This window comes from Leptodactylus fuscus, chromosome 2, assembly GCF_031893055.1.
Source record: "Leptodactylus fuscus isolate aLepFus1 chromosome 2, aLepFus1.hap2, whole genome shotgun sequence".
NCBI classification, from domain to species: Eukaryota; Metazoa; Chordata; class Amphibia; order Anura; family Leptodactylidae; genus Leptodactylus; species Leptodactylus fuscus.
Window position 1 is genome coordinate 105,614,994 of NC_134266.1, and position 25,900 is coordinate 105,640,893.

Below are 25,900 nucleotides of genomic sequence, written 5' to 3' on the forward strand. Positions count from 1 at the left end.
TTCCATTGTTAATAAAATATGTGAAGGTGGGGTCAAAGTGCTCACTATACCCCTTGATAAATTCTGTCAGGATTGTAGTTTCCAACATGGGGTGACTTTTAGAGAGTTTCCATAGTTTTGGTACTCTTGGGGCACTTCAACTGAGACATGGCACCCAAAAACTATTCCAGCAAAACTTTCTTTTCAAACACCCTGTAACGTTCTTTCCCTTTTATGTGCTGCCATTTACACCCACATGTGGGGTATTTCTATGCCTGGGAGAAATTGCATAACAGACTGTGAGTACATTTTCTCCTTTAACTCTTTGTGAATGTGTTAATTTTAGGGATAAATGAATGTATTATTGGATAAAAATGTTTTAATTCCCGTGAAATGCTTAAAGGGTTAACAAACGTCTGAAATTCTATTTTGAATTATTTGAGGGGTGCAGTTTTGAAAAATGGGGTAATTTATGAGGGTTTTCTAATATAATAATAATAATAATAGGCCTTCATCATCCCTTTCGGATCTGAAGTGGTCCCTAAGAAATTAGTTTGGGAAATTTTCTTGTAAGGGTGAATTCACACTGAGTAAACGCTAGCTTATTCTGAACGTAAAACACGTTCAGAATAAGCGGCGTCTAAAGCAGCTCCATTCATTTCTATGGGAGCGGGGATACGAGCGCTCCCCATAGAAATGAATGGGCTGCTTCTTTCACTCCGTGCAGTCCCATTGAAGTGAATGGGGAGTGCCGGCGTGTACGCTCCGGCATGAGCAGAGCTTGCCGTATACGCCGGCACTCCCCATTCACTTCAATGGGACTGCACGGAGTGAAAGAAGCAGACCATTCATTTCTATGGGGAGCGCTCGTATCCCCGCTCCCATAGAAATGAATGGAGCTGCTTTAGACGCCACTTATTCTGAACGTGTTTTACGTTCAGAATAAGCTAGCGTTTACTCAGTGTGAATGCACCCTAAGTCTGGAAAAACGCTGTTACACTTGTAAGCCTTCTAACATGCAAAATAATTTAATGGTGAATTAAGAGATAATGCTAATGTAAAGTAGAGATATGGTAGGTAATCATGTATTTGGGTGGTATGACTAATAAGTAGAGCATTTCACTTTTTTGAAAATTGTGAATTTTTTCCAAATTTACAGCAGATATCCTATCTTTTTTATGTATAAATACAAAATTGTTGATCAATGTTCACTATTAGCATAAAGTACAATGTATCACAAAAAAGCAAAGTTACAAAGTTATTGTAAGTCTCAAGTTATTGCCATACTGACACATGTCAGTTTTGAAAAATTAGGCTGTGTCCTTAGTGCAATTTTGGGCTGCGTCCTTAAGGGGTTAAAAGCAAACTCCCCCCCCCCCCTCCCTTCCCAGAAATGTATAAAGGAAGCCTAATGATGCACTGTAAATACATATGTTTGTTCTGAAGAGGGAACACGATTTTCAGGAGTGAGTACTTTGTACTGAGGAGAAATGAGTGACAAAAGTGAGCAGTGTGTGCGTGCTGAGGAGGAAACATGAGTGCGTAGTGTACAGCGTGTCCTTCCCAGAACTCGCAGATGTCTTCCCCCACCTGTTCAGCAAAATATGTGGAATATGTGCCATGCCAAACATTTAAAACAACTTTAAATAACACATGCAGGGCTATGCAAGAAAAACTTCTCCTAGGCACATTCCTACATTTATTCAGTTCAAGTGAAGCATTTATGGTCAGTTTCCTTGACTGTAGTATTTGTGGAACACATAATAAATCTCCAAAGATATAGTTGTAATTACTTTCAACCTTACTTAAAAGACATACTATAAGGGCTTATTCAGACACTTGTTTTTAATGGGCATGTGTTTTTCATGTTTACCACAGATATCATACTATCTTAGTTATGGACATGTTGTGTCCATTTTTAACAAAATGTCTATATTTTAATACTTTCCATGCTTTTCACAGCTACATATATTATGGGGATGATTAGTTCACAAAACAGATCAAAATAGAAAATCTTTTTTTTTTTATTAAGCTACTTACTTCTTTTTTATTTTAAATTGTGTGTGTGTGGGGGGGGGGGGGGGGGTTTGCGGTCTTTTTATGCTCCACCCTTTTTTTAAGAAGCATTTGTGCTTTTTTCTCCCCCGGATATTATGTTGCCACTTTTTATTTTGTAACAAGGACAAGGTACCGCAGCATGGAAAAAAAATGTGACGGTAATGCATCAAAGAAAAAGTCCTTTGCAGACTCATTGCTTTTATTATACAGAAACTGCCATTGTTTCCAACCGCAGTGTTTTGGAAATAACAGCTGTCAGTGTATCTTCCCACAGTTTTTCTCTGCCAATTTAAGCGGAAATTTGGGCGGATTGGCTCAAATGCTAGTGTGAACCTAGTGTAAGTTGCTTGACATTGATTATTGAATCAGGGATTAATTTTTAAATAATCGAGTGTCATTATTGTTTTTTTTTTATTTTTTTTTTTGTTTTTTTTTTTGTCTCTAACAAATTGTCCTTGTTAGAGACAAAAAAAACAACAAAAAAACCCCCAAACAATAATGACACTCGATTATTTAAAAATTAATCCCTGCTTACCACTTGTTTAGGCAACGTTCAGGTTGCCCTCATTGAAGTTACTTGCTATAATCCATGTTAGAGCGATGGACTTAAATAGTGACAGAATGAATGAAGCCTTCTTCTTTCATGTATTTATTGTAACATCTCTGCCTCTTCGGGTCTCTGCGCCACCCTCTGCCCGCGTGCTGCGGCGCAGGACGCTTTTGCAGTTTGGTTTTTGGCTTAAAGTTTTTGGTCATACTGTGTGAACTCGGCTCTAGTTCTGTGATTGTATTTGCACCACACCCGTCTTCTGCCCTTGTTTGCCTCTGTTCATTAAGTGTTAATTCGTGTGATTGACAGCCTGCCTTCCTGTCAACTCCAGGGGCGGGTGGTTCTTCCTCCCTATTTAGTCTTGACTCTCATTCACACCTATGCTTGCTATTGCCTTGTGCATAATTGCTCTTTACTGTCCCTATTTTTGCTTGCATTCTTATCCTTGACCTTTGGCATTCCCTTCTGACTACTCTTTGAACTCCGATTTGGCACTGGATCGCTCGACTGTTATTGATCCTTGGCTAGCTGACCTCCCTTTGTTGTTGTCCGTCTTGTCTGCATTTTGTGTCTCACATATCCAGGAAGGAACTGTCTTTGTGGTTGCAGCCTATTACGTAGGATAGGACCTGGCAATAGGAAGGGTCAGTTGGGGCTTCAGCTTAGGGCTCACTGTCTCTTGTGTCCCATCCCAGGGTTCAACAGCTACCAGGGAATTGCTGTCCTAGCAATTCCCTAACATTTATACTATTCTAAGAGAAGTGAAAGTTGTATCTGCAGAACTTTTTCTTGCATAAGAAAGGTACACAAGAAGATGGGAATAAACTTCCATCTTATTTTTAACACAACATTGAATGGAGACAGATGCAGACAAAGGGTGCTCTGTCTCCTTCATTAATTCGATTGGTATTTAAGTCCATTGCTCTAATCCAATGATGTATAAAAGCAACGGACTTGAATGAGAAGTCTGAATGTAGTGTTATAGGGATGTCTAAATGGGACCAATGTATTGTGCCAATCTTTGTACATGTTACGCCTTTGCCTGTTCAAATCTCTGTGCCACCCTCCGCTCACATGCTGCGGTGCAGGAAGCACGTTTAGTTTGATTCTTTGCTTAAAGTTTTTTGTTGCTCTTTGTGAACATTGCTCTATTACCTTATCCTCTGTAATTGAATTTCCACCATACCTGCTCTTAAATAAGTTAATATTAACCTTGCCTGTGTGATTGATAGCCTATCTGCCAATCAAGTCTGGGGCATGTTCTGGGCTTCCTATATACAAGTCTTCAGCTCACACAGGATTGCTGGCTATTGTGACTCTGTCCTTAGACTTTGTCCCTGCTAAGCTCCTCTTTCTGCTACTATAGTATTACTGATCTCTGGCTTCCCTTGTGACTTCTTTTTTGGATTACAATTTTGTACTGCTTTGTCTCTCTGGTTTTGACCTTCGGCTTGCTGACTTCGCTTCTGTGTTGTTTTGTACTGTCTTGTTTTGTGACACTTATTTCAAAGAAGGGACCATTGCCAAGTTGTTCCTTTCATTAGGACAATGTGGCAAGCAGGTAGGGAATGGGGCTGGAACAAGTTTAGGACTCACTGTCTCTGTCTTCTTCCTATTTCAGGATCACTAGGGAATTGCATAACTATCACTTCCCTTACAGTTCATATTCCACTTGCAGATTAAAATCTCATCCACTTTTCTGCTAAATACCCAATTCTCAATTCTGTCAAAATCTGCAGCATATATGTCCCCTGTGAACCTACTATTAACCCCTTCCTGACATGTGAGGTACTTAATTATTGTGACTGCTCAGAAGGTGATTGGTCGGCAAACATAGAATAGAGGTGACCTCAGAGAACATGTGTGGCCATCTCTTCATTTACTGAGGCAGCTAAACAGGGGTAGGAAAATGCCTTCTTTTCTTTATGAAGTGTCATGGCATGTCTTAGACTATGTGCCCTGAATAAAAAAAAGCCTATTGCTGTGTCCCATGAATAATTTGCCAATAGTGAGACACCTGAGTAACAAAAATTCTCACTTTGCGTCCCTTAAGCAGTTAAGGACCATCAGCCATAAATCTACGGCCAGAGTTCGTGGTCTTTGAAGTACCCTGAATTGTAAATTTACAGCCATCACTTCAGAGACATTGTGAGAGAGATCAGGAGTGGGTGTTAGTTGTAACTAACAGCTAAAATTCTGTCCATAACCCCCTGTCAGAGCTGAAGTCTGTTTGGGGGTTTTAATCCCTTGGATGCACCGGTCAAATATGACCGTGGCATCCAAAGGGTTACGCCATGCCAATGCCTCCCCCTGTGACAAGATCGTGGGTGCCTTTACTTATTTTCTGCAGCCCAGGGTCAGTCTGACCACAGGCTGCTTGAAGCCACCCAGTACCTGGTTGATCCTGCCGTGATGTAAGGAAGTCAGCCGATGTGTCTACATTGGCTATATGTATTGCAGTGTATAGCATTGAATCCACAAATATTGGGAAAATAAACACCGGAAATAATGATTTTTGGCCATCGCGCTTACAAAAAATGCTATAAAAAGTAATCAAAAACACATATGTGCCTCAAAATAATACCAATAAAAAAGTACAGATCGTCCCACAAAAAATAAGCTCTTAAAGGGGTATTCCAATGAACGTAATCATATCTATACTTCTATTTAATTAAAAGTTAAACATTTTTGCAAATTTAAGTAGTTAAAAATTCTGCAGCGTTTTAAAGATTTTCTCTAACCCTCTTCCCAGCCACAATAAGGAAATCATAGCTGATTGGGGTAGCGTCTCCCCTCACTGGTCTCTGATTATGTCATCCACCGATATGTGTAATTGTTTGTTACCCAGTTCTACCTTACTGACCTCACTTTAAAACCTTGATTTATACCTCAGTTGTGGCTTTGTTTCACTTTATATACTGCTATCTACCCAGTAAGTCTATATACTATTACTCACTGTTACTTACTATTACTTCTTACTATATGCAGCCCCCCCCCCTTTTTCATCGCAGGCTTGCTATACCTGATATTGTTACCTGGCTGTTCATATGCTACCATGCTGATTTAACCCCTATTAGCTGGCTGTTGCTACTATGCCGATTTAACCCTTATTAGCTGCCTGTTCACTTGATACCATGCTGACTCAACCCTTATTTTGGGCCATAGTACTTATCATGTGTACTGAAGTGTACTGATTTTTCCACTGTTATATCAACTTTTGTATTTGCAGGGCCGGATTTAGATGAAATGAGGCCCTAGGCTCTGCCACTTATGAGGCCCTTTCACCTCCCAGTTTTAAGTTTGTAAATTACATGAGAGATAATACAATACATCATTTCTGTGATATATATCAGGGGACACTGACTGAATGGACACAAGGACTTTATATAGCTCAGTAATAGAGGACTTACTGCAGGTGCGATCACCATTGTTTCATTTCTATAGTTGTATTGCCAATGCCAGAAAGCATCCAAATAAAATGGCCAACAAAAATGCTACTGAGCATGCCTGGACTATCACTAGAGATCTTTACTACTACAAAAGCATGGCCACCGTTGTAGTCTATTGTGCATGCTCTAATACAAAATCATTAAAACTTTATTAAAAGAACGATCGACAAGGCAAATAGTAATAACAGATCCACCGACAAAAATTAAATGGGTAAAGATGTATGAAACCTATATACTAATTGTACTAGTGGGAATAAAAAAGTGTACTAATCAGAAGACGCAAATAAGACCATGCAATAATAAAGTGTAAAAATGTAGATAATTCATCATTTAGTGTGTATGAAGGATCAATACAAATCGAACCTAATATAAAAAAAAAAAAAAATACAATATATCAATGATATAGATAAATAAATTGAATAGTGCAAAAAAGTGCAAATGTGCCTGAGTGCACAGTCAGTGGCGTAACTACTGCGGAGGCAGCTGCCACAGGGCCTGGGACATTAGGGGGCCCGGTGACAGCCGCTACTGCTGCGTTTTTTTCTTAATGGGCCGTTACCGGCTGGAGTCCAGCCGGTAACGGGCCCTATTTACTCATCGATCCTGGCTGGGCTGGGATCAGTAAGTGACACCACAGGCCCTGCAAAGACTATTATTATACTCGGGGGTCTTTGCAGACCCCTAAGTATAATGATCAGAGGCCCGGGAGAGGTAAGAAACATAAAAAACTGTGTTACTTACCTCTCCAGGCTCCGGGCAGGCGTCGGCCTAGTTGTCTGACGTCTCTGACGTCCCATGACCCAGCCTGCGTCCCGGGTCATGTAACGTCCGACGTCATTGAAGAATGCCAACAGCAGAGGCCGACAGCGTAGGAACCGGGGGACAGGTAAATAACAGCAGTTTTTTTGTTTTTATTCCCCCGGGTCTCCGATTATTATACTCTGGGGTCTGAAAAGACCCCAGAGTATAATAATTGTTATGGGTGTCCACAGTGGAGCATAATACTGAGTACAGGGGCCACTAAGGGACATAATACTGAGTGCAGGGGCCACTAAGCGACATAATACTGTATGCAGGGGCCACTCCTTATTTTCTCCTTATTTTTGGCTGTGTTTTAGTGTTCACTGTTTTTAGAATATGGGGATAACGTCTATCCTTAGGGAGAGACCACCTTCTCAGGTGTGTGGAGACTTATAGCCATAGTTGCTCCACTGCAAAGGAACATGGGAAGAATATGCAAATCTGTCTCCCAAGATGTAAACAGGGAGACAGTGCCTCTGTTATGCTCCCCTCTATAGCAAGCACCCTGAACAACATGCCCAACTTCCCAGAAGTCTTTGCTGCATGATGCGAGGTTATAACCAAATCAGTTTCTCAGCTACGTCTTTCAGCCTCTCACTGGTCTTTCAGCCTCTCACTTAAACCAAATCAGTTCTCTCTAGGCTGCGCTGATGACGTCCAAAGAGACAGAAACGGTGCCGTCCGTAGCTGAGAAACTGATTTGGTTATAACCTCGCATCATGCAGCAAAGGCTTCTGGGAAGTCGGGCATGTTGTTCAGGGTTGCTTGCTATAGAGGGCAGCATAACAGAGGCACTGTCTCCCTGTTTACATCTTGGGAGACAGATTTGCATATTCTTCCCATGTTCCTTTGCAGTGGAGCAACTATGGCTATAAGTCTCCACACACCTGAGAAGGTGGTCTCTCCCTAAGGATAGACGTTATCCCCATATTCTAAAAACAGTTCATCTTTTTTCCCCCTGACGAAGCCACGGTAGTGGCGAAACGCGCGTCGGGGGCGCGTTCATGTACATGGAGGTCTACTTATAGGTAAATGTAACCCTGCACGACCTTAATTCTATTTATGTGTATATACTCTATGTAAACCACGTTTAAACTAATGAAGTGCTGTTCAGACGCACAGATATACCATGACATCTGATATATATATATATGTAACAAGAGTTATACCTACAGCCTTTGATGCAGTATTACAACTTAACCTCCATGTATTGTATGGTTTGTACTATCCTCTGTACATTTATTATTGTGTATTTTTAATGTGTTAAATTTAATAAAGTACAAAATTTTTTCACAATTTTTAAGATGTTTATGGAAGTTCGCCTGATTCAGGCACAGTAGAAATATTCATATAGTTCTGCCCCTTTTTGCCCTAGTTTTTTTGTGTATATTTGTATTATATACTTAGATTGTCACACTATTTTTGTACTTTTAGTATATATTGGTACACTTGTCCTGTTCCATTTTGTACTTATGGTTGCTCTGATCAGCCGGCTATTTACTATTATATCCTGGTATTTATGCTGGCAGTTATTTATCTAGAATCTATTTATTTCATGGTTTTGTATGTCATTTTACACTTACCCGGTTACCGGTTTCCAGTGTTTAGGTGACCCTTTTTGTCTGTTGGCTACTTTCCTTCCCTGTTTTTATATGTTATTAATAAAGTACATTTTGTATTTATGTTCAGTATTCCTTCAGTTCTTTAGTTTTCTCTAGTTAATCCTGTATTGAGGGACCCATACAGAGGGAACATGGTATGCTGTATGATTTTTCTGTTTCCTTGATGTCATGTTTGTCTTATACCCTCTTAGTGGTGACAGTCTGTTGTTTTGATTGGTTGCCATGGATACGACCACTAATGCAGAAACTTTCTATGGTCTGGGACTTGTCAGGAACCCAGCTATGATTTTCTTATTGTAGCTGGGTTATCAGGCAGAGACACTACATGTATCAGAAGATATCCCAGCCACAATAAGGAAATCATAGCTGATTCTCTGACCTTAGAAAGTTCCTGCATTCATGGTTGTATCCACTGGCAACTGTTGAAGACAACAAAACTGTGACCACAAAATATTTAGAGAAAATCTTTAAAATTTAGCAAAATGTTTAATTCCTTATATTTGCAAAAATGTTTAATGGTTAATTATCTACACATTTAAAAATAATTATGTACATGGAAATACCCCTTTAACCAACTCTGTCAAACGAAAAATAAAAATGTTACGCATCTCAGAAGATGGTGATGCAAAAATAACAGATTAATGTCAACAAGTGGGTTTTTGTTCTGCTGAATCAGTAACACATAAAAAAAACTATATAAATGAGGTATCGATGTAATTGTACCGACTCGCAGAATAAATGTAACATGTTGCTTATGCTGTACACTGCATATAAAAAAAATGAAAAGGTAAAAAGCAATGCCAGGATTAATGTTTGGGGTTTTTTTTGTTTTTTTTTTAAGAGTTAGGGCTAGTTCACACGTAGGCAAAGGGGCGGATTTTGACAGTGGATTTCGCTTCAAAATCCGCCCTTTTACAATGGTGGTCTATGTAGACCACCGGGCTTTTTTTTTCCGCTAGCGGCGAGCTGCCGCTAGCGGAGAAAAGAAACGACATGCCCTTTCTTCAGGCGGAAGCCGTGCAGGCTCAGCCGGTCTCTCTCGGTGTCAAAACCCGCGCGGGCAGTTCACGTGTGAACTGACCCTAAATATAATTTATGCAATAAGTTGTAGGTACCCCCCAAAAATGGTGTAATTAAAAAATGCATCTCATCCCACAAAAAATCAGCCCTCATCATCAGAAAAATAAAAAAGATATAGCTTGCACAATATGAAGACAAAAACTCCCAAAACTGCCACATCATTAGAACGTATGTATACTGTATAAGCTGTGCAAGCATATAACCGGGTACACCCCAGATTTAGAGCTTACAAGGGAAAATAAACTAAAAGTGACCCCCAGCGTGACATCCCAATCATAGGAACTATTAGGGACATAGTTGGGATTTTGGTGTTCCCAATGTACTCCATACAGCTTATGTATTATGTATGAGAGACCAATGTTATTGTTTGTATAATAAAAAGTTATACCGTTTTCCAATGTATTTTCTGTTTCAATTCCTCACAATTTTAAGATCTGCTTGCTATCATTCATTTTACTTACACCCAGTGGATAAAAACCTTCAGTAACTCTTAAATTCTGGACCCAAACTCCTGTAAATGCCATGGGTTTGGCCGTGGTGTAATCACCGCGGTTTACAGCATTTTACAGTCCCTGCAAATCCAATCCACATATTGCAGAAAAATACAGACATGCTGTGATTTCAAAAACTGTTATGCTTTTGGTCATGTCAGTTATACCCACGGAAACTCCTGCGGGTATAATGTAAGCAAAAGTTCACAGAGAAAACCTCTGTGGACTTTCTATAGAAAGTGCTGTGGGGAAAAACGATATGCGTTGCCGCCGTGGTTTTTACTACAGCACTTTTTTTTTTTCTGCGGCCTGCTGCATGTGGCCTTTGCTGTACTTACATCACTGAGAAAAGAAATCTTAACACATATCTGTTATCAATCACTTTACTAACTGACTGTTTATAAGATACACACACACACATTTTATCCACCAGTTCCTCCACCACAACTTCAAGTGCTTGATTGGTTCTGTATCAGGTTTGTTACATTTACCCTGTTCAGGGTAGGGTACCTTCCAGTAGCAATATACTATAGGATATGATAGAAAAGGCAAAAGAAGTTCAGATGTGTAGGGGCAGTAGTAACAGCCACAGTCACAGTAGAGGATGGAACATGATGGTCAACACAGAGGGTATGTGTGTATGGGGATAACAGTAGCAGCTGCAGAGACATAACGACCTGCCAAGGTTTTAGTAGTAGGGAGGACCAGTGTTTAGTGTACAGGTCAATAAAAACGAGTCCCAAATAAAGAAAGGCATAGGACCTGCTTCATATTTTGCTGCTTAATACATAAAGCCCGCAAAAATATGGCTGTGTGTATGGGCCCATAGAAATGTATTTGTCCGTACTTTGATCAGCAATTGTGGATCCTCAATAGCGAATCAAAAGTACAGTCGTGTGAAGGATGAGTTCACACTTAATTGTCAAATTGCAGCAAAATAATTTAGTTTTTAAGTGACTTGTGTATTTACACTTAAGTCTAAAAGTGGTAGACTTGTCAAATGAGTGCTTGCATTTTTAGATACATTTTCGTTATAATGCTTGTGCAATATTAAAAACTCCATCCACATGTATGTACTGTAAACTGTAAACTATTCTTCTGTGGAGTTGATTTTTTTTATTTTTAAATGTTCTTTGAGGCTAAGACCCCATGTTGCAGAAATGCAGCAGAAAAAATTACTTCATTTTGCACTACCAGTAGAGTGAATAAAATTTACTGTATATACTCGAGTATAAGCCGACCAGAATATAAGCCGAAGCCCCTAATTTTACCACAAAAAACTGGGAAAACTTATTGACTCAAGTATAAACCGAGGGGGGCAGCTGCTGGAAAATTTCAAACATTAAAATGGTCGGAGTTTTTGGGTGCAGTAGTTGCTGGGTGATGGGGAAGTGGAGGGGGTGTTTTGGTTGTCTGTCTGCCCCTTCCCTGAGCTTGAGGACTGTCCCCCGCCCCCTCCCAATTGGAATTCAGTCTGGCTGAATATAGGGTATCTGCAGTGCTCTTATTAACCCCTTCCTGACGGAACAGGTGGACTTCAGATACCCTATATTCAGTAGACCGAGCACTTTCAGACACAGGGATATCTAATGTGTATGTGTTTCACAGTCATTTTCTACTGTTATATACACTCACTGGCCACTTTATTAGGTACACCATGCTAGTAACGGGTTGGACCCCCTTTTGCCTTCAGAACTGCCTCAATTCTTCGTGGCATAGATTCAACAAGGTGCTGGAAGCATTCCTCAGAGATTTTGGTCCATATTGACATGATGGCATCACACAGTTGCCGCAGATTTGTCGGCTGCACATCCATGATGCGAATCTCCCGTTCCACCACATCCCAAAGATGCTCTATTGGATTGAGATCTGGTGACTGTGGAGGCCATTGGAGTACGGTGAACTCATTGTCATGTTCAAGAAACCAGTCTGAGATGATTCCAGCTTTATGACATGGCGCATTATCCTGCTGAAAGTAGCCATCAGATGTTGGGTACATTGTGGTCATAAAGGGATGGACATGGTCAGCAACAATACTCAGGTAGGCTTTGGCGTTGCAACGATGCTCAATTGGTACCAAGGGGCCCAAAGAGTGCCAAGAAAATATTCCCCACACCATGACACCTCCACCACCAGCCTGAACCGTTGATACAAGGCAGGATGGATCCATGCTTTCATGTTGTTGACGCCAAATTCTGACCCTACCATCCGAATTTCGCAGCAGAAATCGAGACTCATCAGACCAGGCAACGTTTTTCCAATCTTCAATTGTCCAATATCGATGAGCTTGTGCAAATTGTAGCCTCAGTTTCCTGTTCTTAGCTGAAAGGAGTGGCACCCGGTGTGGTCTTCTGCTGCTGTAGCCCATCTGCCTCAAAGTTCGACGTACTGTGCGTTCAGAGATGCTCTTCTGGCTACCTTGGTTGTAACGGGTGGTTATTTGAGTCACTGTTGCCTTTCTATCAGCTCGAACCAGTCTGGCCATTCTCCTCTGACCTCTGGCATCAACAATGCATTTCCGCCCACAGAACTGCCGCTCACTGGATGTTTTTTATTTTTCGAAGCATTCTCTGTAAACGCTAGAGATGGTTGTGCGTGAATCCCAGTAGATCAGCAGTTTCTGAAATACTCAGACCAGCCCTTCTGGCACCAACAACCATGCCACGTTCAAAGGCACTCAAATCACCTTTCTTCCCCATACTGATGCTCGGTTTGAACTGCAGGAGATTGTCTTGACCATGTCTACATGCCTGAATGCACTGAGTTGCCGCCATGTGATTGGCTGATTAGAAATTAAGTGTTAACGAGCAGTTGGACAGGTGTACCTAATAAAGTGGCCGGTGAGTGTATATTCTAGGGAAAGGAGGGATTTAGAACTTTTATTTACTTTATTTTCTTATTATATTTTTTAAAGCTTCTTTTTTTTCCCACTATTTTATGGGAGATTCTATACAATAAAAAAAACAACTTTTTTTTTTTTTGCTTGGCTCGAGTATAAGCCGAGGGGGGCTTTTTCAGCTCAAAAACTGTGCTGAAAAATTCGGCTTATACTCGAGTATATACGGTAATTAATCTCATCCCTATATAATTAATGCAGGAAGAAAAAATGCAGCAAATTATAATGACGAATGCTGCGGGAAAAGACATGTTTTCACTGCATTTTTCTGCAGTTTTTTTTTTTTTTTTTTAACTTGGTGACATCTGTGTTAAACAGTCAAAAAAACAGACATTTGAGTACACACATTGAAAATTAATGTGTTCCCGTAACGGCCATTTTTCACTGTTGTTTGAATAAAGCCTTACTATGTTAAATGTGGTCTTAGTTTATGGAAATGTAATGACGCATGGACCAATAGCCTAGCTATTTCTAGTGTTACCTTGCAAAGATATATCTCCACATGGGTGATGGCAAACCACACTGTTTTAAAAATAGGACTAGGAGTTGTATTTCAAGTATACCCTTGTATAAGAAAAAAAGCACTGTAACAAGAGTCACAACATTAATAGCAATTGTATGACATCCTTAAATGGGGTTTTCCCGCCTCCTCTGTAATCAGCTTGTCTGGTCTCTGCACCACCCTCCACTCACACTCTGCGGCGCAGGAGGTGTATCCAGTTTGATTCTTTGCTTAGTGTTTTTTGTTGATTAGTGTTCAAATTGTGCAATCTCTGTATTTGAATTTCCACCACACCCATCTTGTTTCCCTTTGTTAATCAAATGGTTAATCCTAGCCTTGCAGGGTGACTGACAGCCTGTCTTCCTATCAAGTCTAGGGCGGGTCTTTGGCTTCCTATATACAGGCCATCAGCCCACATAGACTTGCTGGCTATTGACTTTGTCCCTACTAAGCTCCTCTTCTTTTACTATTATATGACTGACCTCTGGCTTTCCCTATTGACTATTCTTTTGGATTTTGATTTGGTGCTTCGTTGCTCGACTGTTACTGGACCCTTGGCTAGCTGACCTCCCTTTTGTGTTGTTTGTCTTATCTTCATTCTGTGTTGTCACTTATATAGGTAGGGCCCGTCAACCAGTTGCTGCCTATTACTTAGAATAGGACTGGCAAGCAGGTAGGGGCAGTGGTGGGTTCAGCTTAGGGCTCACTGTCTATTGTGCCCCTCCCCCCAGGAAACTGAAAGCGGAAAGTGTGAACCCAGCGTAAGGCCTGTTTTCTCCAGGTTTTCTGTCTCTTCCCCTTTCTCTCCTGAAAAACTTACTTTTCCTCCCATCATTCCTGGTGAGGAACCCATGCAACTGGGAGCTGTGGACGCCAAGTCACAATAAGAGCAATGTCTCAGGAATAACCTGTGCCTGTACTGTGGTTCTCCACATCATATCATCCAAGACTGCTCGATCAGACCCTGCTCACCAGCGAAAAACACTAAGCAAAGAATCAAACTGGATACGCCTCCTGCGCCGCAGCGAGCGAGTGGAGGGTGGTGCAGAGACCAGAACAGGCAGAGGCGTTACACCGATCTTTTTTGTTGCATAAACCCGTACAAATCTGACCAGCCTTGTTGAAATGAACAAACACCTACACTAGCGTATTCAGCTGCTATATCATCTTTTGCTTTTGACTTGCTTTGTTAAAATGCTCAGAGTATTATGCACTAGTCTTATTGAGTATGATTTGTGCACATTGCAGTCTGGGTTTTGAAAAGGCTCACAAGTTTTAGAAAAACTTCCAGCAGATCCTGAGGGCCCCAGCAGTGACTTGGGACCGATGACACCACAGAGGATGCCAGGATTACCTGAGAATTTTTTTCTTTTTTTTTTTGCACCTTCCCTGTCACATGATTGTACTCTGGGCTATTGTGGTCACCTATTGAACTGAATAGATTTGTGAAAAAGATGGATCCCACACTGATCTGTGAATTATACCATATATCCAAGCCTCGGCTCAATTGTTTGAATAGAATGTTGGGGTATATTCACACACCTAAGAAACAGAAACGCATCGAGTTTTTTCCCCACAACGCTTTTCACAGAAAGTCCACTGAGTTTTCCTCTATGGGCTTTCTGCTTCAACTATACCTATACGGAAACTGTCAGCGTTTTGGTAGGTATTATTGACATGCTACGATTTCCAAAAAGTGACAGTTTTGGAAATCGCAACATTTCCGCTGCAGGTACTTTTCTGCAATGTGTGGATGGAATTCACTTTTATTTTTCAGATATCTTTTGGTAAATAACATGGGATCTGTAACGTTGCTATGGGCGACTATTTAAGTTTTGTTTTGCACAATTCTTTGGAATTTGTGAAATTTCCACTTATGTAACTCACAGTTTTCCTTATCTTTTCTTTTTATCTGGCTTAGACTGTCACTCATAATAACCTGATATTACATTTGTGATGAGAGCTGTTCTTTTTAATTTGACCATGTTCTTAACTTGCTTTCAGAACCACCTAGTGCACCTGAAGATTTGACAGTGGATGGGATTGATGCTAAATCTTTATCCCTGAGGTGGAAAGCTCCTGAGAAAGAAGGAACCTTTAGCATAGATGGATATTTGATTGAGTACCAAAAGGAAAACAGTAAGTGTAGACAGATAGTTGACAAAAGTAATTTCCTGATATAGTTTCAGATTTTCCTGATAATACAATGTTAACAGTGCTAGAATTTCTCTCAATAATTTTAGGTAGGTTTTTGCATCTTTGTAATACCTTCCCACTCCATGATGTACTATTGCATCATTGACTGGAGGATCTTAATTCAAATTGACTCACTATTACAACCAGGAACTGGTTTTGCATCTTCAGAAACAGGTCTCATAAAGTTGACACCTACAGCAATGTGTGATCACTTACTAGAGCCTTCCTGGAGGCAAGGTCTAATAGGTTTCTTATTAGCCTTAGGCTAGCAAGTATCATGTAGTGCAATCCACTATAATATACCACTGATCATTTGAGATGAGCAACATTATGATGCTTACATCAAAGCGCATTACCACCAAGGTCCAAACACAGGCTTCAGTTTTCCTCCAACTCTGCTGATGTCACTCAGGAAGACTGAAGAGACCTGAAGATTACCTAAAAATTAGCTCAGACTTCCCAAGGGTGCTCAAGAGAGGTGAGGGAATGGTGAGCATTATTTTTGACATCCCCTAGGTCTCTGCTTATTATTCTCAGGGGCCTGAATAGAACCAGGAGTATAATATTAGCACTAGTTATAAAGCAGTGTTTGACAGCTAGTCTTCACCCACCAACAAAGTGAACTGCAAACGACAGATAAGCTATATGATCTATTTTGTGACAAGCCCTAAAACAGTTGACAAGTGTTTGCTAATAATTGATTTAGGAATAATCATTAGCAATGACTATATAATATCATTAAATGTCTATGTTTTATCTTTTAGGTCAAGAGTGGGTTTCTGTGAACAAAGATCCCAGCATTTCTACTCATTACAAAATTCAAAATTTAAATACTGGTGATAAGATTTTAGCTCGCGTCAAAGCTGTTAGCAAGGCTGGTTCCAGTGAGCCAATAGCACTGCAAAATTATGTTCAGATTCGTGAAATAGTAGGTAAGTCAAAATGTATGTTTAGTAGTGTCTGGAGACTCACTGTTAAATTTAACTGGACATAAAGCTCAAATTGTTGTCTAAGAGCTTCCAAATCTTAAAGGGGTTATCTGGTTTCTAAGATTGCTGTCCTGTAGCAACGAGTGCAGCACTGCAGTCTTTACACTTGCAGTAATCTTAACTAGACTCTGTCCTTGTGGAAATTAATGTAAGGATCCAATGACAGTAGAGCCAATCCTTTTGCCAGTGGTTACAGCCAATAAGATCATCCAAGGTTAGACCATGGACTTCCTGTCTTTTAGATGTATATAGCATCTAAGTGAAAGACAGTTTTTTTTGCGACAGGGAGATTGCAGGGGCTGGAGATGCCAAAAGACCCAACGAATCACCTAAGCGGCTGCTAAGATTAGTCCTAACACTCTCAAACCTGTCCTGACTGTAATCTGAAGTGGAATGATGAGAAATTTTGCAGCTGCAATAATTCTTTCCCTCCTGGCAGATCGTCAATCAGTCTGGAATCCAATATGATCCCCAGAAATTTGTTCTGGGTTGAGGGATAGGCCTCAAAAATATAAATAAAAGTAGCTTTTAATAGTTCTGAAATAAAAACATTCCACAGTGTGTTTAATTCTGTTTTGTTCAGATTTGTTCACAACATATATATTTGTTCAAAACTAAGCAAACTCCTATATTTATTAAATAAAAAAGCAGACTAGGATATTCTCACTTAAGCAGAGCTCCTAGAAAGATGCTTAATAAAGTCTGTATAAAGAGACTTTATTAAGAGACTTTGATCTCCATAGATCAATATCTGAGATAAAGCAGCATCCCTACGCTTTTCCCCAGCTACTGCTGGATCATCAGGGAACTAGTGTGCTGTAAGGCGGTCAGAACAGCATGTGTCTCAGGAGCTCCCAGGATTATACGTAACAGGCTCCACTCAGTGGAGGTGTGCCTCCTTTGTTCAGCCAATCTGCGCAACTGGGGGTACGACAATATGCTGAGAATCACTCCCATCAGCACTCCGTCATGGAGGTGGGAGGGGGAACTGTCAAATTTATCCATGGAGACTATCCAGCCTAACCACTGGAGAATCTAAAAGGAAAGACAGGCGCCCACTGCATTGGAGGAGGTAGTTGAATGTCAGAACTCAGGTTTTTGGTTCCTGTCATCCTTTTTGGAGTTTTTCTAGCTGGGATTCTCCTCTGAAATCTCAAGCGGCCCTGATACTCACCTCTGGACTGCCGAAGTTTCTAGGAGGGATCTACCTCTCTGGCGCTGTCTACCTTTTCTCCGAAAGGACTGGGGAGGGAATTTCCCCTTTTTATTCATCAGACCCTCCATTATCTTGCCCGATCTGATAAGGAAGACTGCAAATATTAAATTTAGATTATTATTAGCTATCCAAGCTATCCAAGACTTAAAGGGGTATTCCCTTTACTCCTGTAAAATCTTCTTTCTTCCTGGTTTCTTGCATCATTTGGTGGGCGGGGTTTCACATGCAACCTGCCGTTTAGCTGCGCCCCCAAATTCGCATGTAGCTCCGCCCACCCATATTGGACTATGAAGTACAGGCAGCAGCAACTCCATTCTGTGTTACATATAGAGACTGCCTGTTTCTGCCATAATGAACACAACTGAATTAGCTAGCCTGATAACTGGGAGAACAGAAGAAATGAAAGCAGCTCCTCTCCCCTATCTGAGAGCAGGACCTAGGTCACGTGGTGTAGACACAGGAATAGCTAGATACACAGGCTGTCTCCCGTGCACTTAGCCCCTCCTCCCTCCCCCCTCAGAGCAGCAGATACATCACTTGACTCATGAGCAGCTAAGTCAGGGCTGTGGCCACAAATAATTGAATAAAGTAAGATAGTGGACAAACAAAGCAGTTTTGCTGAAGCAATGTATTTAGGAAAAGTCTTACATCCACATTAACAAGCAGTATAGATAGGATCCTTGTGATGGGACAACCCCTTTAAGCCATAAGGGCCTTCAAGCTACCATAGACAAAGTCACAGGCTTTGAGGGCAGCTTGGCCTATTATAGAGAGGCATCATACAGGAAATCTCCCGCCAAATTGATTTACTTCATTGATATCAGTAAGTTGTCCTTGGGAACTCCACAGTCAATATCCTTCTGTAGCTGAGAAAGATCTTCACATCATTTTCTTGCCACCTTATTGGAAGCTATTCCAACATGATATTGAGCGGAGACATCAGAATAGCATCTTTTGAGAGAGCATTCCATCTGTTGATCCATCAAAACCTGTACATTGGATCCATCATCAGAAGGAATTATAGTGCGGCAAAATAGTTTAGTAACCACCATATCCACTTTTGGCAGTGGAACTCATTTTTCGTATTGATCCTCAATTCGAAAAATGAATAAATCTCTGAAAGAGTATGATTGCTCTCCCTAGATATTTCCACTCAGCCAGCATTGATTTGTGAATCATTGATTTGTGATATCCACTTTGAACATGCGGACCTGACTTGATGGATTTAATAAGCTTCTGAATCTTCTCAGTAGGAAAGAGAGCTTTCTCTAAATCTTGAGCAGAATCTTCAGAAGCGGAATTTTTTTTTTCTAGAAAGCAGAATTCCTCATCTGACAACACCACCGATCTAGGCAGTTCAGAAAAACTGGACTTCTTGGGGAGTTGAGAGATGGAATCGTTTTATTCACCGAGTTCTGGACGTATTCCTTTACTCAAATTACCACATCTCTGACAGTTGGCTCTTCAAAGGGACTGGGTTGGCATTGAGAGCAAGTTTTAAATTTGTAATAATCAGGCAGCGGAATGTCACAGACTTTACAGGAGACACGTTAATGCTGGGAAAAGGACCTCCTTCTAAAGGATTCGCCATCAGCATAGGCCGAGGATGACATCTATGTAGTCCAAAAGTAGATATGATAAAAATTTAACAGTAATCAAAAAGAATAAATAAAAATTGAGATCACATTACCTTGATTTGCAAGATAAGGCTTTAAGGTGAAATCACAAAGGACCACTGTACTCCCTGGATTAATGGCTCCAAAAATAATAACCAGCTCCTTTAACCCCTAGTCGTTGCTAATCTGGCTATTTACATAGCTTTATCTGATGTCCTATGCTGCAGTCAATTTAATTAAAGTCAAGAACCTGTAATTTATAGATGATCTTGTAGGAGTGATAAGTGCAGACATCTCCATGCTGAAGTTTCTGTCTAGGAGTTACACTGTGATAAGGGAAGCTTGTAGGACTTATATCATTACTTTTATCAACAAAATGTATCCCTTTATAGTGATCATAGAAAAGTGAAACTGTCTTTGCATTCACACTGTGCTAGCAAAAATTGATGATCTGCCAGCCCCTACCATCACCTACTTTCTGGATGTTTGCCCTGTCTCAGCAGGGAGCCTATCTAGAAATAACAAAAGCAGTTTACTGCCTTCTGTACTAAACTACTAGAGGTCCAGAAAAACACATAAAACCTACCTAAACTATGCCCTCGCCAGTGAATTCTGCTGCCCCCTCGAATGCTGGGCTGTGCCCTGGATGGTTGGCCCCTCTTATTTTGGGGCCCTGCTGGTCGCGGCGTGGTCCACTCGTCTTGGTTTTTTGAGCCCTGTTGGTTGTCCTAGGCCGGACCCATACTGTTGGTCCTGGACCCCTTCTCTCACTCTCTGCCCTCGGGCGCTCAATTTGGCTGCTCGGGGAATGGGTGGTACTCTATTGTAGTTCTACCTTTAGTAGTTAATTTGGCGGCTCTTTGGGAGCATACTGTGGTGTGCTTCCAAGACCTGCTATAGTGGGCTTCCCCACTGTTTTTTGTGCCCCGTTCTCGGACTAGCTGGGATCGGGATTCTCTGTTTTTTGTAATTGTCCGTTCCGAACTAGCTTGGAGCGGATTTGCTTAATTGTCTTTGTTGTCTGTTTGGCATCTCCTTTCCCTCACCCCGTCTGTTCTTGACCTTTCTTCTTCCCCTTCCCCACCCCCTTTTTTTTTCTCTCTCTCTCTTCTCCTTTCTCTCTCTCTTCTTTCTTTTAGGGCCTCGGAACCTGCTCACAGTCTCCTTTGCTTTCGGCTCCATTGCTGCCGACGGTCTCAATACTCTGGAGGAACATTCCTTCCCTGCCTGCTTGGGAGTAGGGGAATCCATGTCGCTTTTATCCATTATCCGTTTTTTCGTATCATACGTTCCCTGATGCGTACCTTAGTTGTCACTCTGAGTCCAAGCCCTTGAGGTTGGTCCAATGCCTTCTACTTGCTTCTGGTCTCCCCTCCTTCGGATCACCGCCCCTTTTTCCTGGTCACGGACCTGCTGTTAGGATTGGGCCCGCAGGTTGCTATCATAGCGCACAGCGCCACCTGTGGGTCATTCTAACCATCCAGCTTTTACCTTACTGAGCATGCTCAGACGTATTGGAGCTGCTCACAAGCTAAGTGCCATTTCTCCCCTATTGTCCCCCTGGGCGGGGACTTCCCTTTAAATAGTGTGATCCGACGCCCGCCGGGTGCTCACACTTTGTCTAAAATATCCTCAAAGTCCACGAAGTGAATGACAGTAGTCAGGGATAGGCTCCAGTATTCAGGCAGGTTGTCAGACTAGGCCTCTGTGTGGGGTTTCTCTGCTTCAATCTGGGTGCTATTAGTTAGGACCTGTAAGCCCTGAACTGTCAGCTCTACACTAGGGCTATGAGCGGTAGACGCCATTCCAGCTTGTGGAGCTGCAGTAGGCATGGTGTCTGAGATAGCCTATGTGTACTGTCTGACTTCATGTATGGCTCCCAGCTGAGTGCGGGAGCATGGGTGTGTGATGTCTCCAAGCTGTGTGCTGGAGCATGCAAACCCCCCTGGGGGCTCGAAGCTGTGTGCGGAGCGTGGGTGTGTAATGTCTCCCAGCTGTGTGCCGGAGCATGCAACCCCCCTGGGGATTCCAAGCTGTGTGCAGGAGAATGTTCTAAAACTTCCTTGGTGGCCCCTAGCTGTCGCAGGGGTAAGTGTGTGTGTTTGCTGGCCTGGGGTGAGTGTTAACCCTTGGCAGCTGTTTGTGTTTCACTTGTACTGGTGCACCTGGCCAGTGAGCTAAATTGGCAGGGTTTTAGTTGCACCTATGTTCACATGGAGTGTCGCACAGTACAAACTGTTCACATTGAGTTCAGGCTGCAGTGTTCTGCAGTAGTTCACATTTAGTCCAGGCTGCAGTGTTCTGCAGTAGTTCACATTGAGTTAGGCTGCAGTGTTATGCAGTAGTTCACATTGATTTTCACGCTGCAGAGTCTTCGCAGAAGTTCACATTTAGTTCAGACATACAGCCGCCCATCATTGAGCCTGTGGACCTCACTGTAGTGTTCTACAGCTAAGAGGTTCTGTAGTTTAAAAAAAAAATATATATATATATACACAGAACCGTAACAAATGCATTGTACCAATACTCTCTAGTTCGCTCATAAAATCTCTATAGCCAGTAAGTACCAGGAGGTGGGTTACAAAATCTTGACGTGGTGGTATCGTGTTCCGACATCGTAGCATGGGATTTTCCCGTCCTCCTCCCCTCTTTGTTGGTGCAGTGGTCCGGGAGAAGGAACTCTTTTGCATGTTTTCTGGGAGTACGCTAGGCTTTGTGACCTCTGGGGGGCGTTAACGCGGTGTTTGGCCAGGTCTTTCAGATATCTCTCTCAAGCTTATCAGCTCTCTTTCTGCTTCACCCTCTGGCCCTCCCTCTCTGGGTCTACCATGAATCTCTCCCTTTTCTTATGTGGCTTCTTTTTTAGGGTGCCCAGACATATAGATATCTGTTTGGCTCTTGCATCTTTGCTTTTGACGAATCAGTGGACGGGGATCGGGTTGGTCCCCCCACACCCCCTCTTTTTTTTCCTCTTCTTCTTTTCTCTCTCTCTTTTCCTTCTTCACCCCACTCCTTTTGCCTCTAGGTGGGTTGTTTTTGATGTTTATATGTATGACTTTGTTTCTTGAGTCCGGTTCTTCCGATCCTGTTCCATTGAGGTCTTGCTTTTTGTTTGCCTTCTTGTTGATTGTTTATAAATAAAGAATTTATATATATAAAAAAAAAAGAATTAGCCCCCTTAGTTATGTCTGTCAGCAGGCTTCAATAGTAGAAAAATTTGGGATGAAACTGCAGTAATAGCCCACAATTCCCAGGAAAGCCCTTAGTTTTTATTTAAGGGCCAAGACCAATTTTGAATAGCCTCCTTTGTTAACATTTGTTTTATCACCCCTCTTCCAATTACATATCCAAGGTACCTGGCCTCTTCCAGACCCAAAGCACACTTTTTTGGGTTGGCTGTTAAACAGGCTTCTCGGAGGGTATTTAGTACGGCCTGAAATTTTGGCAAGTGACTCTCTCAGTCCGTACTGAAGATGACAATGTCATCCTTTCATGGGGCTTAAGGACTCTGCCCATCCACCTCTGAAAGGTTGCTGGAGCCCCATGTAACCCAAATGGCATTGACACATATTGGAACAAGCCCTCTGGGGGGACAAATGCAGTTTTTTTCTCTGGCACATGCCAGTACTCTTTGGTTAAGTTGAGGGTAGAGAAATACCTGGCATGTCCCAACCTTTCGATTAACTCATTGACTCTGGGCATCGGGTAGACATCAAATTTTGATACTTCATTCAGTTTACGGAAATCATTACAGAACCTTATGGAACCATCTGGCTTAGGAATCAAAATAGTGGGATTTGACCAGTGACTCTTGGACTTCTCAATTTCGCCAAGTGTCAACATATCTTTGACCTCTTTAGATATGGCTTGTCTGCGAGCTTCAGGTACCCTGTACTGTTTTAGATTAACCTGTACCTGCGGCTCAGTGACAATGTCATGTTCAATTACATTGGTACATCCAGGCAATTCAGAAAATACATCATTTTTCTGTACCAACTGGACCTTTCAAGTCCATGAGTGGCCATGGACTTGGTAGGTCCTGTTGTAAAGTCTGCTAGGGGGCATCAATATATACTAGTGGTACCGCTATAATGGGTAGGGGTATCAAAGAACTCCTGAAGTGTGACACAGGAACAGTTAGTTGACACTCTGGGCAGGAGTTACAATACTCTTGGAGATGCTTATGAATTTCTGACCAATAGAAACGCTGTAGAATGCGCTCTTTGGCCTTTTTGTATCCCAGGTGTTCTCCTAACACATGCTTATGTGCCAAATCTTACACTACCCTTTGATAGGGCTGGGGCACCACCAATTCCTTAACAATTTCTCCCCGTATTTGTTTCACCCTATACAGTAGATCCTGGTTCTTGGACTTATAGGGGAACTCTTTATCGGCTCCTGGATACTTGGGTTCAGTATTTACCACTTTTATGTTTTCAAATTTAAATAAATCACATGAATTTGGTATCCCCGGAATTGTACCAAAACGTAGAATACAGGTGATATGTCATTTTGGCTGTATAGTGAACGCCATAAAAATGAAATCCGTAAGAAAGTCGCACAAATGCACTTTTTCTTCAAATCCACCCCATTCTGAAATTTTTTTACAACTTCCCAGTACATTGTTCAGAATAATAAATTAAAGCATTATGAACAACAATTTGTCCCACAAACATTAAATCCTAATATGTGAACAGAAAAATAAAAAAAAAAATGGGGCTTATGGGGTTTGGAAGGTGGGGAAAATGTCACTGGCGGGGTTAAGAACAGTTTTGTGTAATCCATCAGGAACTGAAGTCTTGTTCACATTTAATTTGTTTAGCCTAGCTTGGACCATTTCTGTGTTTATTCAGTTTAGCATATTGGTTGATGTATCACCAGCATTGATGACACCTACATTACATACTCCCTGTTCTTCTGTATATACAGAGCTAAACCCATTTAGTATCTTTGCCTTTCCATGATCCCCGGTGATCAACTCTCTATTTCCATTGTTTATATCATTACATTTTCTGCAGTTTATTGTGTACTCTGTTTTATGTTATACAAGTTAAAACCACCTTATTGTAATGTCATTTATTTTCATCATTTTTAACTTATACCACTGCACAGAGTTTATAAGCACTGTAGTATTGCAGTGTGTGGTACAAATCTAATGTAGACTCCGCATATATTATGTCTTACCATCTGTGCAACCATTTTTATTGCTAGTGATATATGTTCAGTGTCTAAAATGACAGACTATAAATGGGTATCTAATTCGAAGCACAGCTGTTAACTTAGTGCATATGTGTCCATCTTGCTGACCGTGACTAACTCTAAAATTAGACTGATTTCACACACCATCCCATGCAAGTCCATTTGTACATATGCTGTAACAAAACATATCTTTAGCTCTATGGGAAGGTTATTTAGTTGTAACTTCTAACTTACATTTTAAATGTCTTCTCTAAGGTCTCTTTGGCACTAACGATTTTTCTGTTCATGTGCTATCAGTGAAAAATATATGTATTCAATGGGGCCTTTCACACATCTATTGTTTATCACGGACATAGAGTTATAGAGAGTAGGAAAATAAACTGTGATATAAACTACTTTTTTTATTATTCCTATACTCATCTTTGCTATCACTGTCTGCTGTCTGTTTTTTACACATAGATTGCTACATATTTGGAGTGATGCAGATGTGATATTTTGCTCCTGGATCACTCACCCCTTGCAGGAGCAGCATCTCAATTAAAATTAATTAGCAGACAAGCCTGGTGTGAATTGCTAATCCTATGAATAGCTGAACAACTGCAGCTCCTGCTTCCCTCGACCCCAGCCCTACCTACACCTCAATATGATTGGGTTACTCTTGGTCACATTGACAGTAGGTTTAGTGATTACGTTCAATGTGACCGAGAGAAACCTGGTCACATAGTGAATGCACGGACTCTTATGTAACTTAGGAGTCCCTTTACTAGCTCATTCTGGTGCAGGGACCTTTCAGATAGAATTCTGTCTCACAGATGAGACAGAGTTAATCAAAGTTCTGCTCATCTCTAGGTGGCAGCTCTAGCTCTACTCTCTGCCCCAGAATTGAAAATAGAGTTCATAGAACTTTGGTTTCTATTTATTTACCATGGAAAATGCAACAAATAAGATTGAGGAGAGAATATATATATATATATATATATATATATATATATATATATATATATATACAGTCCTATGAAAAAGTTTGGGCACCCCTATTAATCTTAATCATTTTTAGTTCTAAATATTTTGGTATTTGCAACAGCCATTTCAGTTTGATATATCTAATAACTGATGGACACAGTAATATTTCAGGATTGAAATGAGGTTTATTGTACTAACAGAAAATGTGCAATATGCATTAAACCAAAATTTGACCGGTGCAAAAGTATGGGCACCTCAACAGAAAAGTGACATTAATATTTAGTAGATCCTCC

General features: G+C 41.2%; 1 protein-coding gene across 1 annotated transcript in view; it reads left to right on the forward strand.

Moving 5' to 3' along the window:
• Positions 1-25,900, forward strand: part of LOC142194877 (myosin-binding protein H-like) — a 103,296-nt gene that overhangs the window by 29,315 nt on the left and 48,081 nt on the right. Inside the window, exons 2-3 of the mRNA XM_075264301.1 lie at positions 15,433-15,567; positions 16,389-16,556. Of these exons, the coding sequence (XP_075120402.1) occupies positions 15,433-15,567; positions 16,389-16,556 (303 nt within the window). The remainder of the gene's footprint in view (positions 1-15,432; positions 15,568-16,388; positions 16,557-25,900) is intronic.